Below are 21,808 nucleotides of genomic sequence, written 5' to 3' on the forward strand. Positions count from 1 at the left end.
CTAGGACCATCATGAGGGGCAAGGACGGACACCTTACCCTCCGCCCCCTTTCGGAGGAAGAAGATGCTAATGTCTAGGCATGCAGGGAGGGAGCCAATACTTGCTACATCCAAGTAATCCCAAGGTCCTGCTCGGTAAAACTCCAACGGTAGAGCTCTAGGAGCTGCCCTTGGGTGGGGGGACAAAGATGAGGAGTCAGAACCAGAAAGAGGGGTGTTGGCTGTCGAAGGAGCTGGAGTAGTGCTGGCTGTCTGCGGGGAAGGGCCTCTCCCCTCCACCGGGCCAGGGGGGATAGGCGCGGAGGAGGTCTGTGCTAGCTTCGGGGCCGCAGGCGGATGGGGGGGTCCTCGCGGGAACATGCTCGAGGGAGAGGGAGGGGCTGAAACCAAAGGTGCCGGGGGGGGTCCCGGAGGGGGGGGAGATAGAGGAACCAAGGAGGAGGGGGGAGGAGGGGGGGGGCGGGGTGAAGGATGAGGGGGAGGCTGGCTGACCTTCTCCTTCCCTTTCTTCTTCCCCTTACCGGGCTGCTGCTGACTGGTGACCACAGGGGTCTCTTGCTGGAGAGGGGGGGGCTTTTTTGTTACTGTTTTGTTTCCTTTCCGTTTCCTTTTGACCTCAGTCCAGCCTTCCCCTTCGGGAGGGGGTGTCGATGCCTGGCGGGGGCGATCCTGAGTTGCCTGGATGGGGGCCATCTGAGGTTCTGTCCTCGTGAAGTGAGGGCAAGAGCGCGCCTGGTGCCCGAAGCCGTGGCATCTCAGACACTGACCTGGGCGACCAGTGATCATAATGCGCTGTGTCACCACACCTGTGTCCGTCTCAATCTCGAACTCCGAGGGGATACTCTGCGGATCTAGGACTGCCACTTTGACACGTGGCACCCCTTGGGCTACCGCCGCATTAACGAAGGTGTCTTGCATGGGCCAGCCAAAGTGCGCCCCCAAGTCCCTGATGATCGGGCGAAGCTCTGTTGCAAGGCCTGGGAAGATGAGGGTAACTGGATGGCGGGGAATGAGGAAGTGGGCATCGAAGTCCGCTACACTGAAACCCCTATACCATGGGACCATAAGAATGATCTTCCCACCCACAGAGGTAGGGGACCGTCTGACCATATCACTCGCAGCCTGTGCTGAGGAGAGCTTGAGCCAGAAGATACCACCTCCCATGAGTGCGACCTCCTCAATGTGGTTGTCCTCAAGGTAAAGGGTGGATTGCAACCAGTCCTCCCTGATGTCTGCTCGTGAAGGATCGTAGCCAATGACTCTCCCATAAACGGACGTCTGGGAAAAGTCAGTGGCGGCCTGCTTCACCAAGGAGACCTGATGCTCTGTCAGTGTTATGCGGTAGGCTGAAGGGGGGGGGGGGGGGGGTCCATCTGGGCCACCAGTTCCGGACTTACGGCCGCCATACCGCACCGACAAACTGTGAAAGCTCCAAAAGGCGAGGGAAAGGAAGTAGCAGAGGCGAGGGAGGGAGGAATGGGGCGGAGGCGGGGGAGGAAAGAGGGAGGGATGGAGATGTACGAGGAAGCGGGGGGAGGAGAGGTGGTAGAGTGGGGAGAGAATGGCGAGGGAGGGGAGAAAAGGAGGAGAAAGGGGGGGTGGCAGCGCGGCGCAGGACGGGGAAGGGGAGGGAGGAGGGCGAGGGTGTGGCAGCGCGACGCGAGGGGGGGCGGGGAAGCAAGGAGGAGAGGGAGGGGAAGGGGGGGGGGTGGCAACGTGGCGCAAGGGTGGGGAAGGGGGAGGAAAGGGGAGGGGGGGGGTAGCGCTACGCGAGGGGGGGGAGGCGAGGAAGGGTGGAGGGACGGAGAAGGAAGGAGGGGGGGGAGGGGGGGGGCAGATGGCAGGCGGAGAAGGAGGAGAGGGGGACGGGGGGAGGCACGGCGGCTGCGAGCGGAGAAGCGGCAGAGAGGGAGGGGAAGGGGGAAGGGGACCGCGCAGTGCGAGGGAGGTAGACGGGAGCGGGGAGAGGTGGGAGCATTCGCAGGAGCGTACCTCATGATGCACTTAATTGCCTCCCAATGCCTCTTTCCTAGATTAGCCATATACCGACTAACAACTCCCACTGCAAATGCAATGTCTGGTCTAGTAGCTATCATAGCATACATAAGACTCCCAACCGCTGATGCATAAGGACCCTTGGCCATCATGGCCCTCTCCTCATCTGATTTGGGACTATCTGTATGACTCAGTTTCACATATGGAGGCAATGGAATACTCACTGCCTTTCCCCCCTCCATATTGAAACGCTGCAATACTTTTGTAACATACTCTTTCTGTGAAAGCCAAAGGAGTTTCCTACTCCGATCACGCGTGATACACATACCAAGAATATGACCTGCAAGTCTCAAATCCTTCATATCAAAGGCCTCATGTAACTTGGCCTTTAATGCATCTAGCTCATAAGTATTCTTGCTAGCCAATAGCATATCATCTACATATAGTGCCAGGATTATCAGACTATTATCCTTAGCCCTTTTAGTGTAGAGGCAGTGATCAATTTTACTCCTTCTAAAACCCTGGGACCGAATGAAAGCATCAAACTTCTGATACCATTCTTTAGGCGCTTGCTTAAGACCATAGAGACTCTTCTTCAGCTTGCAAACTAAATGTTCTTTGCCCTTTTCTTCAAAGCCTTCCGGCTGCACCATGTAAATTTCCTCATGCAGATCCCCATGCAAGAAAGCTATCTTGACATCCATCTGCATAAGCTCCATATCCTCTGCTGCCACTAGTCCAAGCATGCATCTAAGTGTGGTCATCTTCACAACCGGAGAGAATATCTCATCAAAATCCACACCCTTCTCTTGCTTGAACCCTTTAGCGACCAAACGGGCCTTGTACCTAGGCACATCATCACTTGTGACCTTTATCTTGTAGACCCATTTACATGGCAATGCTTTCTTTCCATGTGGCAAAGAAACCAAGTCCCAAGTCTTATTTTTCATGAGTGAAATCATCTCTGATTGCATAGCATACTCCCACTTGCGTTGATCCTCGCACATCATAGCCTCTCTGTAGCAAGAAGGCTCCCCGCAATCAGTAAGCATCACATAGTCTATCCCTGGAACAAACCTATCAGGCGGTCTAGACACTCTAGATGATCTTCTCAAGGGCATTTCAGCTTGCTGTCCCACCTATATATCAGCTACATTTGGCTCATCATTTCCACCAATAGATGATCCATCATCTACCCTTGATTGTATACCTGTGGGAGTACTTGGTGGTACCATTTCTTGCACATTTGGTGCATGGACAGCTTGCTGTCTATCAACATATGCAGGTGGATTCACGTCCTGGAAAGTGATTCTCCTCATTTCCACATCCCTTATGGTGCCTTATGCATCTTCTTCTCATTGAAGACTACATCATGGCTGCATATGTTCTTTGCTTCTAGATCCCAGAGATGATATCCCATCTCTCCACTTTCACCATAACTACCTTCATTGGTTTTATGGAACTTATTTTCAATCCATTCTCCAAAGGATATGTGAATGGAGAGACAATTGCATTTCCTAAACTTAGGATCTAGCTTCTTTCGAAGCTCTTTTGGCACATGTGCATATGCCTCACACCCAAATATACGCAAATGAGAGTAAGAGGGCTTCTTGCCACTCCATGCCTCTTTAGTAATACCACCATCCAAACTCTTACTAGGTGATCTATTGATCACATGCACTGCAATCTTCATTGCCTCAGCCTAAAAACCACCAGAAAGACTTGCATTGGAAAGCATGCATTGCAACCTTTCTTGAATGGTACAGTTCATCTTTTCTGCAACTGGATTTTGCTCTGGAGTACGAGGGAATGTGAGCTCCCTCTTAATCCCACGTGTATCACAGAAATGCTGAAAGTCATGAGAGAGATACTCTCCACCATTCTCATGAGATACTCTCTACCATTGTCAGTCCGTAGGCATTTAAGCGTTCTACCTGACTGATTCTCAACCAAGGCCAGCCATTTCTGAAATACCTGGAACACATCACTCTTTCGAGCTATAGCATAAGCCCACACTTTCCTAGTTGCATCATCAATGAATGTCACATAGTATTCAACCCCGCCTAATGACCGTGTAGGCATGGGACCACATACGTCTGAATGCACCAAATCAAGCTTTTTAAACTCTTTCTTTCCCCTTCTTTTATGGGCTGATTTAGTCTGCTTCCCATAGAGACAGTGCTCACAAAATTCAAAATCAGAGAAACTCAAATGTGGTACATAACCCAAACGGCATAAGAGTTTCATCCCATTTTGGCTCATATGGCCCAACTGGCAATGCCATAAAGAAGTGCTTGGCTACTCGGTTATTGCAACAACATGATCAAACACCCCTGATACACGTAAGGGATACAAAGTCCCACACTTGGCACCAGGGAGCATAGAGCCCTTCTGAATTTTCCAACTCTGAAAGCCAAAAGTGGTGTGAAAACCAGCATCATCTAGCTGACCCATTGAAATTAGACTCTTGGTCAACTTAGGCACATGTCTCACATGTTTCAAAACAAATGCACACCCATTTGCAAAAGAAAACTTTATGTCACCTGCTCCCACTATGTCACATGCATAGTCATTTCCAAGATGCACACAACCTGTCTTTCCACTGTCATAAGTGGAGAACCATTCCCTATGGAGAGTAACATGGAATGAAGAACCAGAATCCAAAATCCAATCCTGGGAATATGCATCATCTGAAGTGATAAGCAACTCTGCAGATAAACTAGACATGAAGAGAATGTCATTGTCACTATCATGTGTGACTGCATTGATCTCCTCAATCTTCACTTTTCCTTTGTCCTCCCTTGGACTTTCTTCCTTCTTATTTGCACCCCAATTTGCATTCTTTTTCTTATCCTTTTGCTCTCTTTTCAGCTTGTAGCAATCCTTTTTCATATGGCCCTTCTTGCCACAGTGGTAACACTCAATGTTCCGTGCCCTAGATTTGCAACGAGACTTCCCTCTTTCTTGGGACTTCCCCTTGAACTGTGATCTGCCCCTTTGCACATTCAAGGCTGCATCCTACTTGTTGCCGTCCATAGACTTTCGTCTAATCTCCTCGGCCAACAAGCTACCTACAACATCATCAAACTTCAGTACTCCACCACGTACAGAGTTACTGACAGCTATACGGAAGGTATCCCATGAGGATGGCAATGAACATAAGAGAAATATTGCCTTAGTCTCCGCATCAAAATTCATCTTCTGAGCCTGAAGCTGGCTGAAAATAATTCAAGTGAGAAGAAATGGAGACCCCTTCCTTCATTTGCAGCTCAAACAACCTCTTCATGAGGTAAACTTTATTAGAGGCAGTTCCCTTCTCATAAGTGGCACACAATTTCTTCCACAAATCTTCCGTAGTCTGCTCATTTACTACTGTGAAATAAACTGACTCCGCAAGATGAAGTCTAATAGTAGACTTTGCTAATGCATCCAACTCATTCCAATCATCCTCAGATATATCTGCAGGCTTAGCTTCAATCCCTGCCAAGGATTTAATCTGCTTCTTTTGAATAAGCACATCCCTTATCTGTTCTTTCCACAAAGAAAAGTTTGTCCCATTAAACTTTTTAATGCTGAAAAACTCCTTTTCAGACATGGAAGAGGATGCCATGATACAAATGAAGCAAAATCCCAAATGCTAGTACCTGCAAAAGAGAAATCACACCAAATACTAGGTGCACCCAAATGTGTATGCCACAATAGAGTGAAATATCACCAAAACTCAAAGCTCAAAGCATCAAAAAGATGCAGCTGACTCAAGTGCATGTACTATGCATCCATATGAGCAAATCTCGCCCAAAAGAAAATACCAACTGCAATAGCAATCCAAAATGCCAATAAGTGCCAAATGGCTCAAGCATAAACACCGTCCATGGGCATATGTATTACCAATATCTCATCCAAGAAAGCATAACACTATCAGTGCATCACCTGCAATGTGTCAAAGCTGTCCCTCAGCATAAAGTAGCATGCAATCTGGGCCTATCAGCGCATCCAATAAGGATCACAATGCTTCCAAATGGCCTATAAATCATCCACTGTAATCCAATGCACACCATGAATGAGCGCACACGGCTCAAACTGCAACCAGAGTGATCTGCATAAGGTATGCTTAAGAAATCATGGTCCCACGGCAATGACCGCTACTAAAAATAGAACCTGAGATGCCTCAAAACATGGGCGCCATTACATAATCGAACTCGGCAAGAAAATATGCAAATATCTCTCTTCTGCTGGAACTCCAAAATCCCAACCGATGAGTGAGAAATGGGAGTCAACACTTATCCACTGCCATGTGGCATAAATCTAAGGTTTCAAAACCTTAGAATGAAAAATGCATAACAAAGAGACGAAATCCAATACACAGAGATCTATAACTCTGAAAATACTCCACCGAATCACGCAAGAACTGACAGGTAAGGGTTTTTAGGCATCCGGAACGCAATGGGACAGACGGTTTTGAAAACCGTGGTCCCAATCACTGGGTCCAACACACAGACTGAAAAACGTTTTTGAAAACAGAACTGTTTGTAAACTCCACCGGAGTGAGAATGATGAGCAACATAGAAGTTTAAGGACCTCTTAAGTCCACCGGAACTGACAGATCTGCAAATGGTTTCTCCAAACTTGAGTTCCAACACCCGGGCAGAAAAACGTAAGAACTGACACAGTGAGTTAGAAATCCAATGAAATGATCCCTAATTCAAGAATGAAGGTGTTTCCAAGCTCCTGAAGTGAAGTGGACACCAAAAGCAAGCAATAGTTGCCTCTACAAGTCAATACGGAGTCTCTGTTGTCGAACGGAACAGGGAAAAGCTTAAAAAACGACTTTTTCTTTAAAAACACTTAACAGGCTCTCAAAACCACTTCGCAAAACCAAAGTGACTTTTCCAAAGGTTCCTTCAAGGTCTCTGCGTACTCAAATGCAAGTAAAATCACCCACAAAGCTTCCCACAGAGCTTCTCCTTCCTCCCACAAAGCTGCTGAGCTTCCAAGCATTCACGCACGCTCAGCTAGATCACCCGGGCTCTGATACCAGTTGAGAGTGCTCTCAACGGAAGCGGAACGGAAGAGAGAGAGAGAGAAACAGAGAGCCACACACGTTTTGGTGGGTGCAGAACACCCTAATCTTCTTTTACATTCATTTATATATGTGTTTGAGTATTGTACATAACCGGGGTAAAGGCGCAGTGACCTTTAACCCCCACATAAGCGTGATCCTTGCCCACTGTAGTATCGTGTCATAGGTCCACCCCCACTCCTAGCCTCTCCCATCATTGGCCCTTGGCTTCTGGTAACACCTCCGGATTTGATTGGACCACCCATGACACAGGAAGGCACCCAAGAAATTACTGTAAATATGGTACATGTTGTATAAATCACATGTACGAGCACCAATAGGTAAGTAGGATTATCACTGCTAAACACAAATCCAAGCTAGTGGGGATTAGCTCTAGGCATAGAGTTTTTGTTTTTCTTTTGTAAATAATAATGGTTTTCCTAATGCGATTTTGTGGAGAGATCCTGATTACAAGAAGTGATGATGAAAAAAGCTCACAACCACTCTCTGATAACTGGTGTACCCTAGCCACTCCTAGATAACTAGTGTTCCTACAGCCTTCTGATTGTGGATCTTGGGAAACTCGCAGCAAAGTGCATGTGGTGAGGACGATGGAGACTGAGAGAAGTTTTGAGAGATGAACACACTTTACTAGAGTCTTTATGAAAAAGGTAGTGGTTGCATGATGGCTAGAAGTTTGCATGAGCAGCCAACAATAAAGGGTCGATTAGCTACATGTGGTCCTGTGGCTTACTTGGAGACATCTTTAGCAAAAACTGAAAAAGAAGAGGTTGCATAGGTGCATGTCAACTAAAATCTGAGGTCGTTATTTGCATGAAGATCTACTTTTGGAGGCAACTATAGCGCCAAAAGGCTAAGAGAGTCGTGTTTTTCAGGGATGAACTGGTTTGGGAGGTCCCGAGTCTATTTTTGGAGGGGATTCTGGCACAAGAGAGAACTTTATACATGCAGTTTTCACAGATAGGCAAGCAGCGCAGACACCGTATCTTGAGTTACACATTGAATTTTGACGTGCTTTCATAATGAAAGTTGTAGAGGGATACAATTTTGCTCCCATAGCCGACATCGACACACTAATTGCTCGCCCTCTAAACCCTCGGCAAAATCACACAAGGCAGTCTTTCTAGGACAGGCACCCACTTACAGGGGAGCCTTGTTCCCGACTCCCCCATCCTCATGCGCTGGACCTTAGTGAGTTGGAATGTACACGGGCTCCACAACCGTGTTCGTAGCCAGCCGCAGTACCTGATACTCCGGCAGGAGTTGCAGAGGGCAGTGGTAGGGTGGGCAGTGGACATCCTTATGATTGAGGAGCACATGTTTTCAGCCACAACATCAGACGACGCCATCACCTTCTCCCAGGAAGAGGGCCAGAGGTGTGGTCTCCCACAGTAGGACGGAGCGGAGGGGTCTGCATCTCAGTCTCATAGTCTTTGGCTTCAGAGGTCTACGATTAGGGCGATACGGGCAGGGATGGGAGTTCGGACGGGAGAGTCCAGGATTAGGATCCTAAACGTTTACGCCCCAACGTGCAGGCAGCACCGCCCGGCCTTTTGGAGGAGGCTATCAAAGTGTCTTCCAGATGTAGACTCTTGGATTGTTGGAGGTGACTTCAACAACCTGGAGTTTGGGGAAGACAAGCAGAGCGGCGCCTCTTTCTCTGAGATGCCAACAGCAAAGCATAGCACCTAAAAGCAGTTCATTTACATGATGAGTGGCAGAGACCCGTGGAGAGAGCCAGATTTCAGCAGGACACCTGGCAGCCTTCTCTTCTCCTTTGGCCAGAGGAGACACAATGGATTGCTAGAGAGGTTGGGGATTGGGCACTACACAGAGGCGGATCTACCGGGATTCTGGCAGGTACCACGATGTCAGACCACTCTCCAATGGTACTTCACTTGGATCAGCCCCGCCGAGGTCTCCCCCAGAAGGGGGTCTGCATTCCAGATGACCTCCTGCAGGACTAGGAGATTCAGCAGGTCATGGCAGGGATTTGGGAGTAGTCGGAGATGGCACCGTGTGAGGGCTGGGCTGCGTGGGTGGCCGATGCGATTCAGAGGAGCAGTGAGGAGCTGCAGGCTCACGCCCTTGCGGAGAAGGACCCTTCAGGAGCGTGAGCGGGCTTTGAGGAGAGACCTCGCCTCCATTGAGAGGCTCAAGGAGCAGGACCCAATTTCTCAGTGGCTTAGTGACAGATTCGAGAGCGCTCGTCTCGAGCTCCAAGACACGGAGTTGCGGCAAGCTGAGTTCTCCTATCACTCCTCCCAGGCCCGATGGGTGCAGCAGGGGGACAGGATGACGAAGCAGTTCTTTCATACCACTGGGCCCCGATCAGCAGGCACACAGCTACAGCGCCTCCGAGACTCGCAAGGCATCATGCACATTGACCCATAGGAGATTCACGACATGACCACCGGATTTTACAGCCAGCTCTTTCAGACGGAGAGGATGACCCCAGCTGGTCTTATGGCCCGAGGGCTAGTTTGGGATCACATTCCGACAATAGTCTCGTAGGACTTATGCAGCAAACTTGAGGAGCCTTTCACAGATGAGGAGCTCTGGGAAGCCCTCAAGGCTCTCCCAACCCAGAAGTGCCCGAGTGAGGATGGCTTGACTCCGACCTTCTTCCAGAACTTCTGGGAGATTATCTCCACCCCTTTCCGTTTAGCTTGCCAAGAGATCTTTGACACAAGCCTTCTCCCGCAGTCCTTGAGAAGAGGGTGGATATGTTTGATCCCGAAAGGGGGAGATAGATATCCGACAGTGGAGGCTGATCACCTTGCTTGATACTGCATATAAGATCCTCGCCAAGGTCTTGAGTTTGCGGTTACAGCCCCATCTTACCGACATCATCCATGACACACAGACTGGGTTTGTTCAGGAGCGCAGCATCCTGGATAACATCTTCACGTTCTGGGAGGCAGTGGATTGGTCCAGGGAGGAGTCACAGCCGTTGGCCGTCCTTCTCTTGGATTTTGAGAAGGCCTACGATAGGGTGGAGTGGTCTTTCCTAGAGGGCACTATGAGGAGATTGGGTTTCTCAGACAGATGGGTCAAAGGAATTTCAGTGCTATATGCGGGGAGCTCTAGTCAGATGCTCATTGGAGGACACACAGGCAAGGCCTTTCCTCTCTCTCGCTCGGTCCGCCAGGGCTGCCCACTCACTCCCTTCCTCTTCTTGTTTGTGGCGAAGGCTTTGGGCTACTATTTGAGATCACAGGTGGTGGGTCTCAAAGGGTTGAGGCTCCCAATCAGACAGGAGGAGGAGCTACTTGACTCAAAGTTTGTAGATGACACGGCCTTGTATGTTGAGGGCACCACAACGAGTCTCGAGAGAGTCAAAGGCACCCTAGCTATTTACTGTGAGGCCTCGGGGGCACGGATCAAATGGACAAAATCCATAGGCTTCTTCACAAGCTTTGAGGAGACATAGGAGATCCGTGAGTGGGGGAGTGACTTTGGCTTCAAATGGATACCGCGGGGCCAGACAGCGAGATATCTCGAATGCCATGTGGGTATTGACATCACAGCAGAGCAGCAAATTGCCCCGGTCCTGTAGAGTGTTCGGCGCAAGCTTCTCTATTGGAGCTCGGCCAACAAACTCTCCCTAGCAGGTCGCGCCTTAGTAGCAAACCAGGTCCTTCTTGCAACGGCCTAGTATATCACCTCCTACTGGTGCTTTCACAGAGGATGCATTGGATAGCTCCGACGGTTAGTACAGAACTTCCTTTGGGCAAGCTCAGACGGCACGAGGAACACTAGGACCCGAGTAGCTTGGCAAACAGTGATCATGCCGTAGGCACTGGGAGGCTTGGGTGTCATTGATCCGGAGATGCTGGAGCGGGGCCCTTCTGGGCAAGTTGGTGGTTCGTGGCCTCACCCCAGATGCAGAGCCTTGGAAGCTCCTCTTACAGCGAGGGCTTCTGAGGAATACCCCACGCACTGGGGGACAGTGGCAGTCTTCACATAGATGGATCTTCTCAGAGGCCCCCCTAACGGGGAAGGGCTCTCCCCTGATGAGGAGTCTTCACAGGGTATGATAGAGACTGCAGGGAGTCTCATTCGTGCTCCGCCCAAATGCAAAGAGGAGTTTGAGTGCCAGTCCCTTCTGTGGCACCCAGAGATCACGGATCAGGAGGGACGTATGCTCGGACAGCAGACTCACATTGGTTGGGCACAATGGGAGAGTAGTCCAGCAGGGTCCTTTGGCCATTGGAGCAAACTACCTATGGAGACAGAGGCGAGGCTTGACGCCCTAGCGCATCTGTGAGGGGCAAGGCAGCAGATGGGCGAGATTGACTTAGCCATTCTGAAGTCCTGGTGGGAACATGGCAATGCTGCGGATCTTTTAACCAAGGCATTATTCAAAGAAAGGTTTGAATCTTTCTGCAAAGCTTTAGGCTTATTCCTTGTAGGTGTTCACACTATCACTACACAGGGGATATGTTGGATATTGACTAGTGTGGTGTGAACATCCCCTGAGGCCCATTTTACCTCCAATTAGAAGGGTTCTTTCCCCTTAGGATTGGGTTATTACGTTAGAGGTATATAACCTCATTTTGGAGTTGTTATCTGTATCTTTGGACATTTAGTAATAGCACTTCAGCTTCTCGTGCTCTCCATAATTGTTCAGTTCTACTCCACTCTCTATCTTCCTCTACTTACGATTTCTACCTGAAAAACATATTCTTTTGTCACCTTGATTATAGCCACATCCTATGAGCCAAGTCCAATGCCAATGTATAGCCGCAAGCCTAACCATATATAGCACAAGTGCTTTTAACTCAACAAACATAAATTCTACATAGTACAAACTCTAATGCTTAGCCCTACGGCCTTCCGCCTGGTATCACTATCCCTAGAGTCTTCCACCCTTTCCTAATCTCCACAATCTCTAAGGTTTCCTGTAACTTTGGGTTGGCTTACTAGTCAACCATGATTAGCCAAGGATTATCCACTTGCCCCACACTTGAAGTTTTATTGACCATGTTTCTCATCCCCACTTTGATTAGCCATCCTCTCCAATACAATAAATCTACCCTTATCCCAAGAAGCAACATTTAATATGTAAATAACTATGTAGCCTCGACTAAGGTATGATTGACTTGGCTTCAAGATCATGTTGATTCATTCAACTAAGGGGTAAGGAACGTGTGTGCACCTTATATGCTTGTGTAAAAACTCTTTCAGCTTTGCACTCTTTTTTTTTTTTTGCAAAAAGAGACTTTTATTAAGTATTAAAGAAAACCGTTAGAGCAAGCTCCATACGGGATACATCATGCAATGCATGAAAAGCTCAAGAGCCAAAAAGAAAGGATTGGGGCTGATAGTGCCATCTCAATCCGATAGAAACCTCCGAGAAAAAGAGAGAACCCCTCCAAACTCGAAGAAATACAATCCTCCTAGAAGAGGCTGCCCGCGAAGGGCCCTGCATGCTAGCCCAAACTGCTATCAAAGTGTGAAACGTGTCAGTCCAAATACTCGTGAACACCTGTGATGGGTATATCTAGGTGCCATCCAAGGCCTCTGTATATCTGGCTCTCCAAATGTGCCAAGAGGAAATACTAGCCAAAATCTCCCAAGAGGTGTCCACTGAAGCATGAGAAGCTCTGAAGGGAGTAAGTGGTACATCCTGAAGAGAGCAGGGCTCTATCACTTGCCGGTGGACCGAGAGTGCCCAAGAAGAAGGCTCACCCTCATAAAACACCTGGGGCCCAGTAAGGGATAACCATGCGACCGAGCCCCAAGTCATGAAGAAAGGGAAAGTATGAAAATGCTGAGTATCCGAGCAACCCCTTTCCAAACAGTCCTCACCTGACAGCAGTCCCAAAGGCAATGTCGCACTGACTCCTCAACAGAATGACAGCGAGGGCAAGTGGGATCAGCCCCAAATCGTCATCTCCACTGGTTCACTGCAATCCCTCCATGAATAGAAAGCCAAAAGAAAAGAGTGATCTTTCTATTTCTAAGGGATTTCCAGAGCCTCCTCCAAAAATTCCTACGCAAATCTGCGGTGATGAAGAAGCTGTCCCAATGGGGGGCTCTGGAGGGAATCCAACCCCTACTGCTCAGCTGAAATCTCCTGGCATTACCAACTTTGCACTCTATTTTCTACCATCAAGAACTTACAAATTTCTTTCCCTGATGTGGCTGTCCAATTCACACAATTTATTCACCAATAACAAGGCAAAAATACATAAAACTTTAGCAAGAAATGTCTAAGCTTAGGATAATATGACATTGCAGGAATTGGAATTCTATGTGCCCTTCTTTCCCAGCTCTTCGCAATGCCCTTCTTACACTTGAATGCCAAACCTTACAGCTTTTCGTGAAAAAGAAACCTGTTATCTTCCAATTCATTGACAAGGAAGAGAAAGAGAAAGTACTATATGATACTCTTAAGATTTGCTTTAGCATGGCAATTGATGGTTCATAAGAGGGCAGGGATTGCACATTAGAGCTAACCCAATAGATTCATCACCTTGAGTTTCGACTTCAGTGCTAAGCATGGTTCCTCCAACCCCATGCTAATCTGCAGTTTGCAAAATGTATTGGAAATTAATAGCTGAAGTACATACCATCATCTTCTCTGTCATCACTGCTTTCAGCATCCATATGATTTGGATTACGCTCCAAAGGTGGTAATTCATCATCCTCGCTTAAGCCATCCTTCTCAACTACACAATAGAATCCCCTTGCAAAAGATAAATAAGCCTAATGTCTCCAATTGTCTAGTTAAAGAGAAATTGAGCAACAACAAAGAGCACATTGCAACCTATGCTGCAGAGCAGCCTGAACAAAACCTTAACACGTGCTTGAGTCTTGAGCATCAAAGAATACCAAAAGAAATTGCTGTAGAAATAGTACAGCCCCATACATATTTAGTCTATGTGAAGGAAACTCTTGCCATCGAATTGATTCTTAGCAGTCAAAAAGGAAGGGAAAAACTATAAAGTATGTCCTTGGAGATGCTCACCCATAAGAAAAGAAAAGTAATGAAGAACATAAGCAAGGTTCAGATCTTATCCATGTCAATATTCTTTATAATAGAATTTTACACCTACATGTTGTCCACATTTGAGACAAGGCTTAATAATCTCAAAGATTTAGACTCCCATGAATCCGAAAATTTATGCAAAACAAAAATAAAGTTGTTAAAAATAGAAAATAGGGATATTTCACCTTGGGTATCACATGATGGCTTTGCACTGCTAGATTGACTTGAGACCCAGGAATTTTGTACTTCGATAATATCGGCCCCATTATTACAGCCTTTATAAGCCTCCAATAGTTCCCTGCAAGTCAGAACTAAGCAATCAGACCAAAATAACCCAGTCACTTGCTGGAAAATGACATTGGAACCATACATTGATATGCAACAAACCAAGATATCATAACCAAGCCTTCTATTGTAGACCTTGAATACGCAATAAAATTTTATCTGAAAGAGAAAGCGAAGGAAGGATGAGTGCACTTGTGGGAAAAGGAGAGAAGAGGGCATGGGGGGAGAGAAGAAATTGGAAAAGAAAGGAAATGTATAACATAAATGAAAGAGAAAAAGGGTCTACACATCTCTACAGCAACCTACAAATACATCTCTGCTTATTGAAATGATATTAGCAATGGGTGTAAACAAAGGTAAATGATAGAAAATTCGCACCCCTACATTGCTACCGCATGTCTTAGTGCACCACATGGCATAATGACTGCTAGCCACATGCCTACCCAGATGAGAGGATCCCACACCCCACTGCCTAGAAACCACCTCACACAATGATAATGACCTTTGTAATGTCACTCAATAGCAGGGTCACGCTTTACCACCCACAACAGCAGACATATCACAAGCTCACTGCCAGATGCCTCTTGATGCACCCATGCTTCCACTCCTAAGCCAATCGGTGACCTTTCAAATATACAAGTGCTCCCAAGTACACTTAGGATACTAAGTTATACTAATAAAGGCAATACTAGCCTTATTAGGCCAATTCAGCCCTCCTAACTAGTGGCCACCTACCTAAACTCCTAGTTTCCTAACTAGGTACATCCGAGGGATAATAGCACCGCATTCCCCCCCCCTTAGAAGAGTTGACACCTCAGCTTACACTTTCCCAAATAGCTTTCTCCTATGAGCCATCTGTCCAATTTGCTAAATATTCTTACATAATTGTAAGATGTAGACCTTTCTTTGACATTACGAATTCTTTGTGGCTCATCTGGAAGCACGTGAGATTCAATCAAGTCTACAAGTATTTCCTCTCCTATCAAACCATCACCTTCAAGTGCATATTTTTTCAAATGACTAACATTAAAAACTTGATGCACTCTACATCGTTCTCGTAAGGCTAACTTGTAAACAAGTTTACTAATCCTCTGAATTATTGCAAATGGCCCACAATACCAAAGTAACGTTTCGGGCATAACGTTTAGAAACACTGGAGTCTGCGCAGGCTGTTTTTTCACAAAACTTTAAAATTAGGGCTTTTGTATCAAAGCTTGCAATACGGCCTTCTTCACATGGCTGTTCGTCGCTTCCTGCGTGCACCTTCTTGCCTAGCTGCTCCAACTCTCCTCTATCTGCCAGCCTCATCCTGCTTTGCAGTCTGCAGCCCAGGCTGGCTGCTCTAGCTCTCCTCTCCTTTGCTTCAGCTTGCCTCTTCATCCCTTGTCCCTTTTCTTGCCTCTCCATCCTTGGGCGGTGGACCTCATCCCTCTTGCAGGCTGCAGCCTATTGGCTGTTTTAAACAGTGCTGAGGAGGTCCTACAGGCCGAGGTGTTACTTAGAAGAAAAAAGGGTACATCATCAAATACTGGAAACGTTGAGGGCTTGGATGTGATCCAAGAGTATACCGTATCTTTGTCGCAAGTACATGAGACATCATCCTATCGAGCCTCCCCATTGACAGCCCCCTACTTTCTCCACTGTGTCCACTCCATCCACATCTCTGGGGCATGCTGCTGTGTGATCCTCCTCCGTGGCCTCTTTGCCAAGCAAGCATGTGGTAACTCCTCTGTTGAAAATGGAAGCGAGAATGAAATTCCAGCTTGCAAAATGCAAATGAACTATAAATGTAAGAAATCCTAGTATTCTATTATTATGAATGTTGTAAGGAGCTCAAAGGAGACTAAAATAGCAGAGAACAAGGAATAATTGTATTGCTTGAAATGTCTGGAGGGGGTGATCCATACAATTGGGCCTCTCTTATTTAGAGAGTGAAGAGCCACACATGAAAAGCTGTGCGCTTCCAAAAGGCATGTGCATGAAGAGGTGTGTGTACCCCTCGTGAAGGGTGTTGACCCTTGATGAGAGGGTGCATTACAATAGTACTAGTAGTAGTCCTCTTCATATGAATATGTCTCTTGTGAAAGGTTGTGCATCATGGGAAGTGTCCCGTCGAGAAAGGGCATACCTTTCCACAAGTGTCCATTCATCCCACCATCCATAGGTCTAGGTATAAGGAAAGAAATATGTCACAGATCGTGACATCCCCTCCCACTCAAAATAAGACCCTGGTGGAGAATATGAAACGGTGTAGAAGATATCATGGTAAATTCTAGAAATATTGATGTAACCAAGTAGCATCAGAGTCATCCAAATTACACCAAAAAGCAAGGAATTCCATGATGAGTTGATGCCGGGTCTCACTGTCGATGCTCCTAAATACACTCAGAAGGACAACACAATCATCTTCAATTTCTGAAAAATAGTCGCCTGGAGGATGAATTTCTTCTCATCTGGAATATATGTTTTTAACCAAGAAATATGAAATGTAGGATAGATTTTACCCTAGGATAGTGGTAATTCCAATTTATAACTTAAATTTGAATGTTTCTTGATGATCTGGAATGGTCAATATATATTCGCCACAACTTCAGGAACACAGGCTTGACCGTCTTGCAGCAATGTGGAGCTACAAATAACAGCACCATGTCGCTAGTTTCAAATTCAAGATGACCTCGGCATTTGTTGGCGGACTGTTGATACCGCTCTTGTACTTTACGCATATGATCCTTTGACTTGGACTAGAATGCCTTGCATCAAGCTGCTCAGCTACGGCCACTCGATTTTGAAGTACGAAATTCGTTGGTACTATCGGATTCTGTCCATATGCTGCTTGGAATGGAGTCATGATGATGGCACTATGGAAAGAGTTATTGTAGGTGAGCTCGAGGAGCGGCAGACAGACTTGACTGAATAATGTCATAGCACTTCTTTCAAGAATTGATTAACTCTTTCAGCCTATCCACCTAATTCTGGTTGATAGGCTAAACTGAAGAATAAAGGTGTGGCTAAATATTCGAAAAGAGAAACCCAAAAATGATTGGTAAACTAATCTCTGTCGGAAATGATATTCTTGGGCAATCCATGGTGTCAGAGATATGTTGTATGAATAATTGTGCAATGTCTGGAGCTTGGGCACTTCTCTTGCACGCAACAAAATGTGCTATTTTGGACAATCAATCAACGACTACCATTATTTGAGTGTTTCCTTTGGAGGATCGTGGCAATATTGTAGAAAAATCCATGGAAATGCTTTCCCATCTTTCGATTGGTACAAAAAGTAGCTAAAGAAGTCCTGTTGGAAGTCACTTTCTTACTTTCATTTGTTGACAAGATAAGCAACTAAAGAAGTCCTACTGGAAGTCGTTTGCTTACTTTCATTCGTTGACAAGATAAGCAAGAAGTAACCATCTCGATGATGTAGCTCTTCATTTGAGGCCAGTAGTATGTTGCACTGAGTAACCTGTAAGTCTTGTCTACCCTGGGATGTGCAACATAAGGAACTAAATGATACTCTTTTAACAAAAGATCTCAAACATCCTTGTCGTGTGGCACACGGATGCGATCTTGATGATACAGAAGGTCATCAACATAAGAGTAGGATGAGTAAATCTTTTGGTCCGAGGTAGAAGGATGATCTTTGGAAAGAACCTATACTATTGTGCCGAAGTCTTTATCTTGAAGATATTTTCCTTTGAAAGAATTCGGAATATCTACAGAGAGCGTAGAGATCACCATAGCTAAAGCTAGAGCTAATCTACTAAGAGCATCTGCAACTACATTGTGCAGTCCCAAATCAACCTAGCATGCTTGACAAGCATTCATAACTGGCTGATTGATTGATCTGTCTTTACAACAGAGTCGTCTCCCATGAGATAATGTTTCCACGAGTGATAGGCATGAACCATAGCAAGAAACTCCTTATCATAAACTGGATATCTAGTTTGGATATCAAAATGTTTATGCCTATCAAAAGCAATGACTCTACCTACTTGCATCAAAACTGCTCCTGTAGCTATGTCAAAAGTGTCAGTTATGACCTCCAATGGAAGGTTTGGGTCTGCAAAAGTTTTGTTTTGTTTTGAGAGCCGGCTTTGCTATGTAAGCATAACAAGTGTTGTAGTGAGTACTTGCTTGAGATGTTGGAAACTATACTCTATTTTAGGAAGCCACTGAAATATTGCAATGCTTTTCAAAATCCGGACATAAAAGCTACAATCTCGAAAAATTTGTAGACCTTTGTATGATAGAAGTTTGCCAAACCGAGAAAAGAGCGTACATCATGAACGTTCCTTAGAGTAGGCCCATTACGGATTACCTTAACCTTCTCAAGATCCACAGAGATGCTTGAGCTCAAATGACATGTCCCAAATATTCAAGTTGGGTTTTGAAGAGCTCACTTTCCTCAATGTTGATGTAGAGAGAATTGGCTCGGAGAACTTCAAAAACGTATTGTAGATTTTTTTGGTGGCCGATCCTGAAAATCAGCATGTTATCTACATAGACAATGTCATGGTAGGGCCTAAAGATATTGTTCATTAGTGTCATAAATGTGGCAAGGGCATTGTTCAATCAAAAAGGCATGACCAAACATTCATAATGTTCGTACCTCGTTCGAAAAGTTATCTTGTACTCATCGCCCTCTACATATTCGAAGTTGATGACACCAGAACAGAGATCAATCTTGGAAAAGTGTATTGCATGCAGAAGTTGATCAAATAAATCATCGAAGCGAGGCAATGGATACTTGTTCTTTATGGTGAGCTTGTCGAGTGCTCGGTAATCGATGCAGAGGTGCATCGACTTAATCTTTTTTTCCACGCATAGCACAGGACAACCAAAAAGACTACGACTAGGCCAGATGTGACCTTTGTCGAGTAGTTCTATCACCTGTCTATGGATTTCCTCGTGTTGTGTCAAAGAAATCTGATAAGGAGGCTTCGACGGTGGATTACTTCCTCGAAGAAGGTTGATTGCATGATCCACTGGTCGTCGAGGTAATAACTTCTTTGGCAATTCCTGTGGAAAAATGTCCAGTTAAGGCTGAAAAAATGCTTGTCTAAGGTTGGGTAACAAACAAAAGTGCAATTTAAACTCATCGTTTGCGAGCCCACTTCGTAACTTATACAACAAAGGCAACCGGTGTTGAAGGACCATCCCTGGAAGAACAAGTTATCTTGATAAGTTTCCCACGTTGGACAAACTGAATTACATGGCTACAAAAACTGAGTAACAGGTCATAGTCATAGAGCCACTAATGTTTGAGGATGGCATCGTACCGTGAGAGGAGCATGAAGTCAAAAGTTAACTTGTCCGTAATTGCTAGATGTAGAAGGACAGGTTTTGGACCCTAGTGTTGCACAAGAAGGTTGTTCCATTGGCAAGTTCTATTTGGTAGTCCTTGTTACTAGGACTAGTGGTCAACCGAAGTCGTTCGACCAAAGAACTAGCAAGGAAGTTATGAGAACAGCCACTCTTAATGAGAATAGTGACCAATGTACCACGAATCGATCCTTGGACACAAAGTACTTGAGTGGCCACGGAAGGTTCGAGATTGCTGGTAAGGCTCATGTGAATGGTGTTCATCGCCACTTGGCCAGCTTTGCCTTTCTTGTCTTGTGCTAGCATAGCGTCTTCAGACTGGGAAGTGCTAGGTTCCATATTGGAATTTTGTTTGGGTCTCTTTGGACAATCGAACCATCCATGGTCACTAGTGCAGATGGTCCAAAGTCCTTTTTGTGCTGATTCCGTTCTTCTTGCCTGTGGCCGCACCTTTATGTTGCTAATGGCGGTCGTGGATTTGAGAAGAAGTAGAGAAACGATCCTTGAAGTATTGCTTTTGTTGGGAACCAGCATAGGATTTTTTGGATTTGTTGGGATCTTGAGACTACCGAGGACCTTGATTACCCGATTGTTTCTTGAACTTAGAGATATCCTGAGGACGAGAACCTTTGGTTGACGTAGAGTTCCAAGATTTATTAGAACCCTGCTTCCTTCTACTTTGGAAATCTGTTATACGCTTTGTGTAAGCAATAGCATCAGTAGTAGTGAAAATGTTAGGACATCAATGTGTAATGAGGGATTGAGGCCTGAGATGAATGCATGGAGCCGATCATCATCAGTCAAGCCATCTATCTCCAGCACCAATGTGGTGAACTGAGAGATGTAGGCTGACAGGGAGCCAATTTGTTCCAACTGTTGAAGTTTTGATCGTGCTTGGAAATTTTGATTAGTAGATATGTACTCTTTATGGAGCACGTGTTCAAAATGTGCCAAGGTGATCACAAATTTTCCATCCTTTAAGTGTCTTTGCCACCAAAGAAATGCAATATTCTTTAGGAGGGAGGCAACCAGTGCAATATTCTTGCCTTTGGTAAGGTTGATAGTGTCAAAATACATGTGCATTTTGGCGAGCCACTAATCAACTGTTCGGCAATTTCGTTGACCAGCATAGGCTTCCGGTAATTTAATGTCAAGTCTTTTTGTTTTTGATGCCTTAAGTAAACGGTAGAGGACACAAAGTTCGACTTTTTCTACCTCTCATGCAATCGGGTCCTTATAATCGTTCGATGGCGCTGCATCATCCTTGAGGGTCTGAGCTGCTCTGAGAATCCTGCAATTGTTGGACTTTCTAGACCAGGTCGCAAATGTTGTCCTGAAGTTGAGAAATCTGTAGTTGGAAATAGTGCTTGACCATGTTGAGTCTCATCAAGAGATTTGTTTGGATTCAGTTCTCTAACCACCATAAAGGTTGCACGCGAGCGGTTCGACATGTCTAAGTTTCCTATGAGGAGAGCACAAAGATATTGTGCTCTAGTTTGTACCATCTTTGAAGGAAGGTCCGGGCTACTCCCTAAAATTGCTCATGTTGGATGGGGCAAGGGATACAGGATGGAATCACCTGTGGAAGTCTGGCAGAGGGCGTCCTAAAGGAGGTAACATTGATGATGCAGGTGTAGGTGTTATTGCTCTCGAAAGGATAGGGGTAGATTGCAGAGTCCACAGATCCGGAAGAAGGTACTGAGCTGCTATTGGAAGAGGGGGATATCCACGCAAGAGAGATTCTTCCGATAGGAGATACTTGGGCCTGCTTGCGAAGATATCCTTGTGCTAAATATGGTGGAGAATACCTTGGAGATGCTGAAGCTAAGGTGCAAAATTCTCGCCAGAGGTGGACAGCAAACTTGGGGGAAATATCGGGATCTGGGTATCGGAGCAATTGATAATATTTTTGTTTGCAGACAATCGCGGACGTTTGCCTTCTTTCAAGAGGGGGTATGTCACGAGGACGTGAATTTATGGGAATTTTGATTTTGCAACTCCAGTAATTTGCGTGTGACTACCTTGAGCCTCTGGGGCACAGAAGTCTGGCCACATGTGCGGGACTTGGGGAATCAAAATTCCTACTGGACCCCTCAAAATTAAGCCAATTACTAGGCAATTAATTCCTAG

At 46.0% G+C, this 21,808-nt stretch overlaps 1 protein-coding gene across 3 annotated transcripts in view; it reads right to left on the bottom strand.

Moving 5' to 3' along the window:
* LOC147893889 (RNase L inhibitor protein-like protein) overlaps positions 1 to 21,808 on the bottom strand; it is a 68,164-nt gene that overhangs the window by 12,563 nt on the left and 33,793 nt on the right. For 2 of the 3 annotated variants that reach the window (XM_087386124.1, XM_087386123.1), the window contains exons 9-10: positions 14,257 to 14,369; positions 13,653 to 13,751 (exon numbers count right to left, since the gene is read on the bottom strand). In XM_087386124.1, coding sequence (XP_087242250.1) covers positions 13,653 to 13,751; positions 14,257 to 14,369 — 212 coding nt within the window. The remainder of the gene's footprint in view (positions 1 to 13,652; positions 13,752 to 14,256; positions 14,370 to 21,808) is intronic. The other variant, XM_087386125.1, reaches the window with a different exon arrangement.

The sequence above is a fragment of the Dipteris shenzhenensis genome, chromosome 15, assembly GCF_047967505.1.
Source record: "Dipteris shenzhenensis isolate YYH24624 ecotype China chromosome 15, Dip_SZ_1.0, whole genome shotgun sequence".
Lineage (NCBI taxonomy): Eukaryota > Viridiplantae > Streptophyta > Polypodiopsida > Gleicheniales > Dipteridaceae > Dipteris > Dipteris shenzhenensis.